Source organism: Trichomycterus rosablanca, chromosome 12 (genome assembly GCF_030014385.1).
Source record: "Trichomycterus rosablanca isolate fTriRos1 chromosome 12, fTriRos1.hap1, whole genome shotgun sequence".
In the NCBI taxonomy this organism is placed as follows: Eukaryota; Metazoa; Chordata; class Actinopteri; order Siluriformes; family Trichomycteridae; genus Trichomycterus; species Trichomycterus rosablanca.
In genome coordinates this window covers 11,823,178-11,838,497 of record NC_085999.1, presented here as the reverse complement: position 1 = coordinate 11,838,497, position 15,320 = coordinate 11,823,178, and the positions used below count along the sequence as shown (strand labels likewise).

The window sequence follows — 15,320 nt, the reverse complement described above, 5'->3', positions numbered from 1 at the left end:
ATCAATCAGCCAGCAGAGGTCGTAATTGCACCAGTTATGAGGAACCCTGGTCCGGCTCATCCCACCCGCTCAGTCCAGCCGGATGGCACAGCTTAGACTCGATACGATGTATTCGAAGTCCCAGCTCTGGTGTGTTAGCGTGTTTTACCACTGTGCCACCTGAGCGGCCCCCAAATATTATTTTAATATCTTTAAATATTTTTTCCCATCAGTAACATTTTTATTAAAAGTCTAATTACTGTTTCAGCACTGTTTTACTGTTTAAGCGATTTCCTGTCAGATTAAAATCCATAAGATTTGTTTATCCTGTTTAAGGAGTAAACTAGTTTCATTTCATTACAGTGTCCATACATTATCAGCCGCATTATCCTGATTAGGGTTGTGGCAGGCCGATAGCACCACTCATACTCAAACCCAGATTTCAGCATAGGAGGGCTAAGTAATTACAAAAATATTGTACTTCTGGAGCTTCATATTGAGCTTAATTGATAAAATGTGAGTGCCAGAGGAATGTGGTGGAATGACTATCACTGATATACTGATTGCAGTCATACCCATGAGGGAGCTGTATTATTATTATAGAAGAATAACCCACTGCTGTTTCTCTGCTGGAGTATAATTCAGCAAACTGCTATGAAATCAAATCCCACATAGCTGATCATTAAGTGCAATTGACTTGGGTATAGAAAATCTTCTCATAGAAGCTTTGGTTCCCCATCCGTATCAGGGATAAGTACCGAACCTAAGAAAAAGGAGTGGAAAGCAGATTTTTGTGTAAGCCCCTCTAATTAGTCGGCTTGTCATGATTTTTGCCCATTCATTATGGATAAGGGAATGAGATTGTCGTGAATAGGAACGGATGAGCTGCTCAGAACAATTTAATACCAGAGATATTTAAAGAGAGCTTTTTTTACATTTGAAGAGGTAAATTTGCATAATTCATGCAACTCCTGGTCGACCTGCTGAAGGGAGAGACTAACGACACATTTTTTAAATGTTTTATCGCTGGGTTCGGGATTAGCACCCACTTCTGTACGTTTTAGGAGCCCCTCTAATTCCTCTCACTACATCATTACCGTTTACACATAACTTCTCCATGCTTTGAGTTTATTGGGGTTTAGGTCAGATAATTAAAAGTCTTTTCAGTTCGTTCACCGATGGATTTTGTCATGTGAGATGATCCAGTCCATTAAAGATGGCAGCTGAGTAATAGGGTAATAAATGACTCAATCAGCTCAAGGCTCCATGAATCTTAATTTGTCTTCAACTTCTGTTTGTTGCTGCAGCTTGCCGGCCTGGCTTCTATAAGGCCCTGTCTGGGAACATGAAGTGTTCCAAGTGTCCCCCGCTCAGTTACACCAACCAGGAGGGGGCTGTTCACTGCAGCTGTGAGAAGAACTACTTTCGAGCAGAGGGAGATCCGGTTTCAATGGCCTGCACCCGTATGTATTCATCTCTGCACCATTATCATACACATACAAGTCAGTCAGGCTCATTGATGTTGGATTGTGTTTAGCGCAGCATTTCCACTTAGGTTAAGGGTATTAAACGTACAGTTAAAATTTAAAATTAAAGTGAATAAAACAGCTTTTATATTCACATTGACAGTATGTACAATTAAATATTATATTAGTGAGTGAAATGTACTCTAAAATGTGGTGCTTTTGCAGCTTGATGACAATAGACCAGGGGGTCCTATTGCATTTGATTAAGAAGAGTAAAAATAATCACACATAATAGGACAGAAAAAGGATCTCTTGTGATATCATATAAATCTCTTTTAAATTACCTTAAGCCTACGGTAGGTCTCTGTCCACCTTAAAAGTGCAGAGGTCAACAGATGGCGACCACGAATGATTTTGATTCAGTTGTAGATGCAGATCCCACTTAAGCCGACCCAGGTGAGGAAGCTCCCACCACCAAAATACCAAATATGTACCTTCATCATGAATTGTGGGGTGGGACAAGTTGGATTATGAAATGCAGTTTAGCTACACTATATTGCCAAAAGTATTCACTCACCCATCCAAATAATTGAATTCAGGTGTTCCAATCAGTTCCATGACCACGGGTGTATAAAACCAAGCACCTAGGCATGCAGACTGCTTCTATAAACATTTGTGAAAGAATGGGTTGCTCTCCGGAGCGCTGTGAATTCCAGCATGGTACCGTGATAGGATGCCGCCTGTGCAACAAGTCCAGTCGTGAAATTTCCTCACTACTAAATATTCCACAGTCAACTGTCAGTGGTATTATAACGAAATGGAAGGGATTGGGAATGACAGCAAACCAGCCACGAAGGGGTAGGCCACGTAAAATGACAGAGCGAGGTCAGCGGATGCTTCATGAAATGGGTTTCCATGGCCGAGTAGCTGCATCCAAGCCTTCCATCACCAAGCGCAATGCAAAGCATCGGATGTAGTGGTGTAAAGCACACCGCCACTGGACTCTAGAGCAGTGAAGACATGTTCTCTGAAGTGATGAATCACGCTTCTTTGTCTGGCAATCTGAATAGTGTAGTTGTATTCTGTAACACATTTAAATCCACAACCCCCAAATGATTATTTTTTTAGTTTTTCTTTTAATTTTATTTGATTTTTTTTTTTTTTTACTTTTGGTAATGCTAATGTAATGTTCATTTTATAGCTAAAAAGTAATTTTGTATCTGATCTTTAGTAAGAAATGCATACATAATGGAATCAGTCAGTATTATTAGTTTAGCATCCAACTATTCAATAAACAAAGCAGATCAGTAAGTTTTTTATTGTTCAATCATTCCCTTTCTGATATGGTTTGGATTACGGGGGGTGGGGTCTGACCCTTGTAATTAATCATTAAATTTCCCCACTCAAAAAAAATGTAATATCAACACTTCGGGGAGTTGTTAGTTAGCTAATAATATCACTGAATAATTCACACTCTGGTTTCTGAGATTTTAGTCACAGCTTCACCACTTAACTCATTCAGGCAGAGTGAGATTTTTAACTACTATTTTAAAGCTTCTTCTTAATTTGTACTGTAATTAATATTTTTTATTCATGTTTACATTTCGCATTGTACACGTCTTGTCATGAACTAGCCTATAAAGCATAATACGTTAACAGTTAGCTCATTCTGGCAGAATATAAAAATGCACATGGACGTTTTACAGGGAAAATAAATGTAGAAAAATAATAAATAAAAAATTTATGAATGTAGAATTAAACATCTGTACCTTTTAAACATTGCATTGAATGAAATATCAATACAAAACATCAGTGTTTGAAATTTAAATTGTATCAGAATGTCAGGTTCTAAGGTTTGCTATTTAAAAATGTTTACATTTGTACAATAATTTGTACTTTAGTGGGCTCTCATTTTTTTAATTTCCACTCTTTTTTACACACATCGTTTAATATTCTGACATTTAGGTCAAACATGAGCAATATCTGAAATAGAAATGTATTTATTTGCTTTTTAATGTATTAATTACTTTTGGAGGCACTATTTCTAGTTTTCTGTCACATAATTTGTATTTGTAAGAAGCTTTAAGGGGAAGAAGATTTTCATTTGATGATGATGTGAAAGCAGCAGTGCATTAGTGGCTACGTGCTCAACCAAAAACATGTTTTGCTGATGGCATTAAAAAGTTGGTACGACGATGGGAAAAATGCTGTATAGAAAAGTGATTTTGAAATTCCTAATAAATAGAGTTTTAAAAAGGTGCAGAAACTTTTTGAAGAACCCTCGTATTTATATATAATCGGTGAGAGCTTCAAGCATAGCCAAAAATCTGAATCATTTAGAGTTTTAATTTTCTTTTTATTATTGGTAGCTTCGTTTATTCTTAAGCAACTGTGTTTGTTTTGCTTACAAATCTTTATGTGATTACCCAGTGTCTATGTAAAGTTTCTTTACTAACTGGTTACTGAAGCTCCCTCCTAGCCAGTGACTACTTTTTTAAAATTACATTCATGCAACATCATGATATAGATGTGATTGGGGTAGGGGTGAATCCTCACCACATTTGTTATACTTAAGCTTAAAAAATGCCCAAAATTAGTTCAGGTTAATTTGATTGACAGTGTAGATATGAATACCAGCTTTCCCATACAAAGAACAATTAAGCTTTCCTACTTTCAACAATGGACAGCTGCAGCATCATTGGGATTTGATTTGAACTCTTAATTTTCCAATGTGTTTTATGGTGTTTGTTCTGGGATTGATGAATTTGTGTTGGCTCAGTCTGAAAAAGCTTTGTATCCTGATGACTTCCATCCAGCCAGACCACTAGGAACAGTTTTTTTAACCATCACTGCCAATGAGTCTCCCAGGGCTGCACCATGGAGGAAGCTAACCGCTTTTCTTTTATAGACAAGGATGCAGATGGTACACAGATGCACCCATGTATTCCTAAATGCATTATCCATAAATCATGACATTGATATCCGTGCTAATGTAGATCATATACAGCCGTACCAAGCGTGTTGAGTTCTGTGGCCAGTTGTAAAAGTGGATGTCTTTCGATACCTCCAATGAAAGACAGTGAGATGTTTAAAAACTCCAGCAGCGCTGCTGTGTCTTATCCACTCATACCAGCACAACACACACTAACACACCACCATCATGTCATTGTCACTGCAGTGCTAAGAATGATCCACCACCCAAATAATACCTACTCTGTAGTGGTCCTGTGGGGGGTCCTGACCATTGAAGAACAGCATGAAAGGGGGCTAACAAAGCATGCAGAGAAACAGATGGACTACAGTCAGTAATTGTAGAACTACAAAGTGCTTCTGTATGGTAAGTGGAGCTGATAAAATGGACAGTGAGTGTAGAAACAAGGAGGTGGTCATAATGTTATGCCTGATCGGTGTATGTTATTAATACGTATAGAGTCAGTTACATACCTTTACTAAACATTTATGCTGAATTATGTAAAGCCTTTGCAGCAAGGTCATGTGTCCATTCTTTTTCACATATATCAAAAGAGCAAAATTTTATGCTGGCATTTAGTATATAAAAATAGCTCTGTTTATTTCTGCCCGTGTCCTTTTTATGACCCCATAAAGCCTGTATTTTCAATCACATAAATTCTGAACTTGAGGATACGTTTGCTGTAGAAAGCAATGAATCTGGAATATTTATCAATAGCATGCAAACCGTTTACGACTCGCCAACACCACTCACACAGCAGTCGTGTCATTCACACCAAATTACAAGCCTGCGACGTGTCGGTGCCACAGTGTTTTGGTTGCACCGGTAATTCAAATCTATAGTGGTCCTAAATTCTGTATTCACACCTCTGTGAGCAGGAAGCTGAGCTGCTTGTCAGAATTGGTGTATGTGGACGTAATGAATGGCTATATTCCAGCATGCCTCACATCTTCCTGCTGGCAGCACAGTCAGTATTTTACAGTTAAATAGCACATTGTGATTTCTATTATAGGTCCAGATCAAAAGAGGCTGTGCTCTGGTAAAGAGGTTAACCCTGAGTAGAACTCCACTTTTCCTCTGATCTGAGAGGGTACACGATTGTTTATGGCTTTGCTTCTGTTTTATCTTTTACTTGTAAGTCATTGGAATGATTTATTAAATACAATTATGGTTGTATTTTTATATATTCATTATAAAGCCACATGTATTTAAACAACCCTTCTAATTAATAAGGTTGGGTGTTTTAGCCAGACCCTTTGCTAACAGGTTTATTAATTTATTAGTAAGAAATTAATTATACCGGATGCCTTGAGCTTTGTGGAAACATTTTTGCCCCATCCTGTTTCTGTGTAGCTGTGCCCCTGTGATCAAGGGAACTCCAGAGGCCTTTACAGAGCCATAAACTCTATTAAACACTTTGGAATGAATTCAAATGTAAATTGCGAAAAAAAGAAATGTCACATGTAACATTCATTCATTCATTGTCTGGGGCGGCACGGTGGCTAAGTGGGTAGCACTGTCGCCTCACAGCGAGAAGGTCCTGGGTTCGATCCCCAGGTGCATGTTCTCCCCGTGCTCCGGTTTCCTCCCACAGTCCAAAGACATGCAAGTGAGGTGAATTGGAGACACTAAATTGTCCAGGACTGTGTTTGATATAACCTTGTGAACTGATGAGTTTTGTGTAATGAGTAACTACCATTTCTGTCATGAATGTAACCAAAGTGTAAAACATGACGTTAAAATCCTAATAAACAAACATTTATTGTCTGTTTTACCACCGCTTCATCCTATTCGGGGTTGCAGTGGGTCCAATTCACTGGGCGAAAGGCAGGAAACACCCTGGACAGGTCATGAGTCCATCACAGGGAAATCAAACATACACACACACTAATATCTAGGTGGACTTTAGTATCTCGAATATCCGGGAAAACCAGAGCACCTGGAGGAAACCCACACAGACACGGGGAGGACGTGCAAACTCTACACAGAAAGGACCCAGATTGCTCCAACTGGGAATCAAACCCAGGATAGTGCTACCCACCAAGCCACTGTGCCGCCCTCATGTAACTTTTTGCATTTGTAAACTACCTGTAGTGCTTTTTAATGATTATTAGATTTCTTAGCAAAAAGTGCTTTATACACCGATCAGCCATAACATTAAAATCACCTCCTTGGTTCTACACTCACTGTCCATTTTAACAGCTCCACTTACCATATAGGCGCACTTTGTAGTTCTACAATTACTGACTGTAGTCCATCTGTTTCTCGACATACTTTTTTTAGCCTGCTTTCACCCTGTTATTTAATGGTCAGAACCACCACAGAGTAGGTATCATTTAGGTGGTGGATCATTCTCAGCACTGCAGTGACACTGACATGGTGGTGGTGTGTTAGTGTGTGTTGTTCTGGTATGAGTGGATCAGACCACAGGATCAAGAATTGAAGCCAAAAATATGGTGCTGGAATTATCCTAAGCATATTTGTGTGTAGCAGAGAGTTTCTTTAAGAGTATGTTATTACCTAACGCAGTATCAAATCCTCTCCTTGTTTATTATCTGAGACTTTTAGGAGATCTTAGTCAAAGTCAGGCAGACAACACGAGGCGCAACAGTGTGTAAATTCTTCACATTTAAATCAAACAACCAAACACTACTTTTATCTTGTAACATAATCCCCTTTTAACCTGCAGCACACTTACTCAGATCTTCAGAGCAAAGCCAGGAGCAATTTAGGCTTGTTTGAGGTCTGGATGGATTTGGTGTCATGCTCCTTGCCTTATCCTGAGATTTATTTTCAAATTGCTCTCGTGATTATACGGAAAGATTGGGTTGTCTGACTCAGTTTCTAAAGCTTTCGTGAGTCTGCTTTTGCAATCAGAGGAAATCTGACTACATGGGATTTATTTCCTCTTATTTTCTTTATTTTAGATACAAATCTTTAAAAACATACGTTCCCTGATGTAAAAGTGATTAAATACAGACAGGTAACAAATTTGAGTCATAGTAAGGGCACCTTAAAAACAGTTATTGTTTTTTCCCCACCATTTCCACCAGTATTCTTTGTTGAATTATTTTTTACTTACAGTTTTTACTCACATGCTTATTTTTCTACCAGGTCCTCCCTCTGCTCCTCGGAACGTGATCTCCATCATCAATGAGACATCGGTAATCCTGGACTGGAGCTGGCCAGAAGACACAGGTGGCCGGAAGGACGTGACATTTAATGTATTGTGCAAACGATGTTTCATTGGCTCCAAACAATGCGAGCCATGTAGAGGAGCTGTGCGTTTCCTGCCCCGTGCTACAGGCCTTACTAACACCACTGTGACCGTGGCTGACCTTTTGGCACATACCAACTACACCTTCGAGATTGAAGCACAAAACAGTGTTTCCTCTTTAGCTCATATGCTCAGGCAACATGCTACTGTCACCATAACTACAAACCAAGCAGGTAAGGATGTGTTTACAGTATCTGTAATTGTTTTGACTGCCTGGGGGAAAAAGGAGGGTATAGGCAGATAATAAACAATATGAATTCAATAATCTGTTAGCATCAGAAAATGAAGTTATGTGATGGTTATGTGATTGATGTTGTTATTTATAGTATAGATTTTTTTTGTATAAAATTGTATTGATTTTACCACAATTATACTGACAATAGCAGCTTAACAGAATAAAATAGGTGATGTTAAAACGTGAATGATGTACCATGCAGGTACATTATGGTGCATTCATTCATTCATTATCCAATTCAGGGTTGTGGTGGGTACAATTCACTGGAAGAAAACAACCTGGACAGGTCACCAGTCCATCTCAGGGCAAACACACACACACACACACATTCACCCACACAATCACACATGGGGCAATTTAGTATTTTCAGTTAACCCAATCGCATGTCTTTGGACTGTGGGAGGAAGCTGAAGCTCACACTGACCCACATTGACACAGGGTGAACATGCAAACCCCACACAGAAAGGACCTGCACAAGTCCACCTGGGATTCAAACCCAGGATCTTCTTGCTGTGAGGTGACAGTGCTACCCACTGACCCATTGTACTGCCCCTGATTGAACATATGACATGTAAATACTGTTAAGACACTGAGATAGAGACCAATCAGGTATGTGGTCATTGAGATTATTTAGTTTATTAATAGATTATTAATTGAATTATAATACTCTTTATTTAATAAAAAAACCACGTTTGTATCTGTTTTTGTAGTTCTTCAATTACTGACTGTAGTCCACCTGTTTCTTTGCATGCTTTGTTAGCCCCTTTTCATGCTGTTCTTCAGTGGTCAGAACCACCACAGAGTAGGTATTATTTAGGTGGTGGATCATTCTCAGCACTGCAGTGACAATGTCATGGTGGTGGTGTGTTAGTGTGTGTTGTGCTGGTATGAGTGAATCAGACACAGCAGCGCTGGAGTTTTTAAACACTGTCTCCACCCACTGTCCACTCTATTAGACACTTCTACCTAGTTGGTCCACCTTGTAGATGTAAAGTCTATTGCTGCTGTTTGAGTTGGTCATCTTTGAGACCTTCATCAGTGGTCACAGGACGCTGGATATATTTTTGGTTGGTGGACTATTCTCAGTCCAGCAGTGACTGTGAGGTGTTTAAAAACTCCAGCAGCACTCATACCAGATCCACTCATACCAGCACAATATACACTAACACAACACAACCATGGCAGTGTCACTGCAGTGCTGAGAATGATCCACCACCTAAATAATACCTGCTCTGTAGTGGTCCTGGGAAAGTCCTGACCATTGAAGAACAGCATGAAAGGGGCTAACAAAGCATGCAGAGAAACAGATGGACTACAGTCAGTAATTGTAGAACTACAAAGTGCTTCTGTATGGTAAGTGGAGCTGATAAAATGGACAGTGAGTGTAGAAACAAGGAGGTGGTTTTAATGTTATGGTTGATTGGTGTATATGATCATTTACGTGTGCATGTAAATATAAACTAACATACAGCCTCTGTCCCCTGTTTCAATAATTGGCTACAATATATTTCTAAATCCATTTCCATTATCTAGCAGTGATGTGCAACAACGCTAAAAATCACATTTACTGGGAAGAAAATGGGCATTTAATATCTCAGATTGCCCGTTTGATCCCCCCGTTCTGATCCGTCCGGTGCTATCTGAGCCGTTTGTGCACATATCTGTCTGCAGGAGCTGGAATCCGGTCTATCAGTCTGAAGGTCACAATTCCTCAGGTTACTATAAAGCCTAAATGCAGGACCATCTGCCTTTTATTTCACCAGGGTTTCCTCTGTGAAGATGAGCAGTTATGTTCCCGGGCCCTATGAGGCCCTGGCCTCTGGTCTGTCTTGTCAGTTCTGCCCTGTCTTTAAAGTGATCGGCACGGAACCTGGCGGATGATTTAGCACCAGCTTTAGGACTAAGCTTACAGACTAGAATTTGCCATCATAAAACAGGAGGTGGGAAGCTACTGTAGATCAAAGGCTAGGGATTGATAGTTTTGCACCCTTTTACCATGGGGAGCGGTTAAGTCTAAACCTTTAAACCTTATAAAAGCTGTACAGTCAGGAAGAGAAGACCGGAGATACGCTGAGCTGATCTTTATGCCGTATTTGTGCACTATCAACTACAGATAGTTGTGTGTTTTAAAAAATAATGATTATAATAATGAGGAAATGCTTGTGGCATGTGGTTTCATTATTATGACAAACTATAAAGCCAGCGCTATGATTACAGGCTTAATGTATCTCATTTTTCCTCATTAATCTCAGTTTGAACAAACACTGTATGACTAAGCTCTGCTCATTTAGATTTTATAATGTACTGGCGTCACAGTTTTGATGACATTTTCAAGTCAGAGCTGGTTTCAGTTGATGGTGCTGGGATTTTAGCTTTCCTTGTGTTGTCACAGCTGTTAGCTATTAAAATAGTGATTCCCAGGCACTACAGCTTTAATGGGAAAAAGCTTTAATTAGACAGTAATTTTGAGGATATGGTTTATATAAAGTGCTAGCTCAGTGTGCTCTCTAGCACGCTGTATGGACCTAAACCTAAGCCCGTATGCACACCAGACCATAAGCTAGTTGAAAAGCCCATTCCAAAATCATGGACATTAGAATAAATTTGCTTTGTCTTTGAGCCTAAAACAGCCTCCACTCATCTGGAAAGGCTTTTTAGAAGATTTTGGAGTGTTTCTGTGGAAGTTTTTGCCTATCAAGAATGTAGCGTGGCCTTATTTGTCATATATACATAAACTCAAGTACAGTACAACAATTTTTTAGGTATATTGTCAGAGCTAACAGGGTTAAAGGTAAAGCCTGGATTCAAACCCATAATGTCTTAATTAATATCCCAAAGCTCTACCCACTAGGCTACCACTGTCTCTATTGAGTCAAAAGTAAATTTGTAAATTGATGTAATGCACTGATGTTGGCTGAGAAGCCTAGCTTGAGGTCTGGCTCATCCATTTAAATTATACATAATTTATTATTTATAATTATTATAATGTATTTAATGCAGTAGTGGGTTTACTTCTGGTGAACTGATGGTGGGAGCTTTCTCACCCTGGTCTTCTTTATTGGGATCTGCAGATTGGAAGCTTTCGTAGTCGCTGTTCATTGACTTTTGCTCTTCTGTGGTGGGCAAATCAGCATTGAGTCTTTGAGTGTCAGTTCTCAAAGATCCAATGTAGGCTGTAGGCAGTGTAAAATAGATCTATATTACATCAAAATAAATCTCCTATATTCCAATAGCCTATTGATTTTCCTATTCCATCACGTGATTCTCTTTTTTTTTACTCTTAATTAAAAGCAACGGGACCCCCTGTAGGATCTCTGAGGCCCCCTAGGAGGCCTCAGCCCTCTGGTTGAGAACCAATGATTATAGCCACTCTTTATAATTGTGGCGCGGGGCAGACAAACACATACACACACCCATTCACCTATAGGGCAATTCAGTGTCTCCAATTAACCTGACTGCATGTTTTTGGACTGTGGGAGGAAACCGGAGCTCCTGGAGGAAACCCACATAGACATGGGGAGAACATGCAAACTCTGCACAAAAAGGACCCGAACCGGCCCACCTGGGGATTGAACCCAGGACCTTTTTGCTGTGAGGCAGTGCTATCCACCGAGCCACTGTGCCGCCCTAAACTAAGGCTGCAATACTGTACAAGATGAAAAGAGTAAATAACTTATGCAAAGTGGCAGGTAGCAGCAGATTATAAAGGTAATAATTATAAAGGTAATAAGCAGGTAATAATGGTGGTCTAATGGTCTAAAACTTTTTATCTGGGCATGCATTGGGCCCCCATTACCAATGTTAAATCTGCATTTTCCGGTAAGGCTTTGAGTTATTTCCCCAAATGTGAAGCATTGTGTAAGGAGCACAAGAAAGTTCTCTTTGTTGCTGAAATGTTCTTAAATTTTTATGTCTCTCCTCTTAGAATAAACAGTGAAATATAAACAAGGATTTAATTTGATCATTAAGCTTTTAGAGAGCCCCAAAAATCTGAGATCACAACCACTTTTACCGCATCTTACTCCCTCGACCTTAAAGAAATAGCGCAGCTACATTTACTGTCTTATAAAATGCAAATGTAAGCAGAAGATAGATGCGTAAATGGCCAATCCAATGCTCTAACACCACAGCTGCACTCTCTGTAAAAGAGCACATTTACGAGGGCTTGCAGGGATGTCAGTTCAGTCTATTCTATATAAACACAGTTAGCATGTGCGCCGCAGCCCCAGGGACACCTCACAGGGACGAGCTTGCCCTTTATGTTAGGACACTGCTCTCTCTTGGCCTCCATAGATTTTAAACTGCTTTGTGTTCTGCTGTTTTGACAGGGTGTCGTCAGACAAACCACGGCCTCCTGCTCATTCCTGCCAGCACAGGATGTAGGTTTTCAACAAAGCTGATGATAATAGAAGAGCTAGAGCTGAATGCGATGTCCTTTTTACAATGATTTAATCATGTTGGACTGTGGCTAATGGAAAGATTTAGCTGGACGGTATGGTGGGTTCTCTAAATAGAGTGTTGTACTGGTTGCCAGATCGTTTTCTTAGCTCTGCTGGGCCTGTTGGAGAGTCAGGGGAGCGGGGGAAAATGAAATAGAGGGTTCATGCGAGACTATCCATACTGAGAGTGTTACTCCAAAAGGCAGATTCTTCATGCCATGTGGAGCATATTTGGTGACATCTGCAGATTCTCAGTGCCAAGCTTGCATTTCACCAAGATCACTTACAAACTTTTATGTCTGGAGCAGTACAGTGATGGAGTATTCACAACACCTGTACATACCACTGACATACACTTTGGTTTTCATTTATTACTGCAGGGATATTCAAATCAAGCCCACATAAACATAGGTGAGCAACAGGGGGCACTAATTGCAGTATCAGGCTTAATTGCTATTCACTGGGACTGGCGGGGGGCGTGGAGGTGCAGAGGACTCGCAGTATCGATTCCTTAACTCGAACGCCTCTGTGCATCATTAAACGCTGTTTTGCTTCTGCCATTAGAGTAACTTTTAATGCCTTGTGTAATGCATTTTGTTGTGCATGCTGGGTTGCTCTAGGCACAACTTTCTTTTCTGGAATTGGTATTCGGTTTCTTTTTTCTATGCTTTTCATCTTTGCTTAGTGGGCATCCATTTCGCTGGACATTATGACAGTCACCCCACAGGGGTGAACACATGGCTATGTGCCTTTTCTGACGTTTGCTCGAGGCAGCTTAGGCATATGTCCCTGTGGGGCCAAAATCCTTCTTTTCTTTTCTGGGTGAGCTATTGGTTGTCATATCTCCTACTCCACTTATGCGCTTGTCTTTTTGTTCTATATGCTTTGGGGTGCAGATTAAGGTTTTTTTTTATTTCCATTATTTTGTAGTTTGTTTGTAGGTTGTTTTTGCCCGGAGGTTTGTTTTTGGCTGCAGTGCCGTTCTACCTTGGTTAGGTATCCTGCAACTGGGTTTATATCTTGCCACCTTGCAGGTATGGGATTTCTATCTGGCACCCCTGTAATAAGGTGTGTCCCCCTGTAAAGCATGCACTTCTAAAAATGCCATCTTTGCTATTTAGTGTGAAAAAGAAAAGACTTTTTGGTAAAATGCTGATCTATAAACACCATAACTTAAATGCTACAGTAGCTAGCTGGGCGGCACAGTGGCAAAGTGGGTAGCACTGTCGCCTCACAGCAAGAAGGTCCTGGGTTCGATCCCCAGGTGGGGCGGTCCGGGTCCTTTCTGTGTGGAATTTGCATGTTCTCCCCGTGTCTGCATGGGTTTACTCTGGGTGTTCCGGTTTCTTCCCACAGTCCAAAAACATGCAAGTGAGGTGAATTGGAGATACTAAATTGTCCAGGACTGTGTTTGATATAACCTTGTGAACTGATGAACCTTGTGTAATGAGTAACTACCATTTCTGTCATGAATGTAACCAAAGTGTAAAACATGACGTTAAAATCCTAATAAACAAACAAACAGTAGCTAGCTGATTTACACATATTCTAGCTTTGGTTCAGAGGGTTTAGATTAAACCCTGACCAGATATTTGTAGACTGTGATGGAAATAAACTGTACAATGTTGGTATATCTCACTGGCAAGTCGCATTCTAAATCACCTTATTTAGTACACTACATAGTGTGTGAAAGACATTATTGTAGCACCCTATGTGATGCATTTAAGCAGAAGGTAGAACACATTTTGGATTTCAGTACTGTATTGCTTGTTTGCAGCATTAAAGTAAACAAAAATGTACAGAGGTGGTCCTAGGTGAGTTTACATTTACATTTTTGGCATCTAGCAGATGCTTTTATCCAAAGCGACTTTTAGTACTGTGACTGTGACTGAAGGTTAAGGGCCTTGCTCAAGGGACTATAGTGGAAACTCGGCAGTGGTGGGGCTTAAACCAGCGACCTTTTCATTACTAGTCCTGTACCTTAACTACTAGGCTACAACTGTCTAGTGAGTCAATGGGTGTGTAAGTATCAGGTTTCTTACATTCTCCAACACATGGCAGTAGGTTAATTGCCTTGTCCACAATGTATTCCCACCTTATGGCCAAATTTTCTAGGAGAAACGCTAGACCCACTGTGACTCTGAACAGAGTTGTGTAAATAAAGGAATGATTGAATTAATATTAGTTCCAATATCTGCTACATTTTATTAGTGTTGCTCACTTGTGATCAGACTTTGGAATATCTGGTTCTCCTTAATACACATATTTTAGAAAACTCAGAAGGATGTACACTAGTCTGTACACTATAAATCTCGCCTACTATAAACTCTGGTCACTATAAAACTTGACTAATAGCTTATCAAAATGGAGTGTAGGAGTGCAGCAGAAACAGACTGTGTCCATCTGGATTCATTAACAATAAAAAAACTACCAAATGGAAAAGTGCGTTTCAGAACTGAGTAATCAAAGTCAAGAAAACCTTAAACATTTCAAAGAATAACATGTTTTTTCCTGTGGTCTAATAAAATTAAAACACGGGCCAGTCAGATGCCTTCATGGCTTCGGTGTTGCCTTGCAATTAGAAAGCAGTAAAACTGGAAGAAAGCAAGCGAGTGAGTCAGGCTGGAGCAGGGAAGGACAGAGCTCTGACTTGAATTATGATCACATATTGTGACCATGTGAATGCTGGAGCAGTGAGACACATCAGAGACCGATATTTGCACCACGTTGCTTTAAAAAATATGAGAGCTGACAAGCCTTTTTTTTGTAGCCTAAACTTGGACAGACAGTAGCATGTTTTCTGGTGACAAAACCATACTAACCATTCCCAGATGAAGAAAATCGTAAACAGATGCATCGTTACGCCTTTCTGAACTTTCAATGTGACCCCCATCAGAGAGACGTGAAGACGTGATCAGCCGATCAGAAACCAATTCACAGGACACAAAGAGCT

The 15,320-nt window shown here is 40.0% G+C and overlaps 1 protein-coding gene across 1 annotated transcript in view; it reads left to right on the top strand.

Moving 5' to 3' along the window:
* Positions 1-15,320, top strand: part of epha3 (eph receptor A3) — a 126,785-nt gene that overhangs the window by 65,541 nt on the left and 45,924 nt on the right. Inside the window, exons 4-5 of the mRNA XM_063006562.1 lie at positions 1,287-1,442; positions 7,531-7,866. Coding sequence (XP_062862632.1) covers positions 1,287-1,442; positions 7,531-7,866 — 492 coding nt within the window. The remainder of the gene's footprint in view (positions 1-1,286; positions 1,443-7,530; positions 7,867-15,320) is intronic.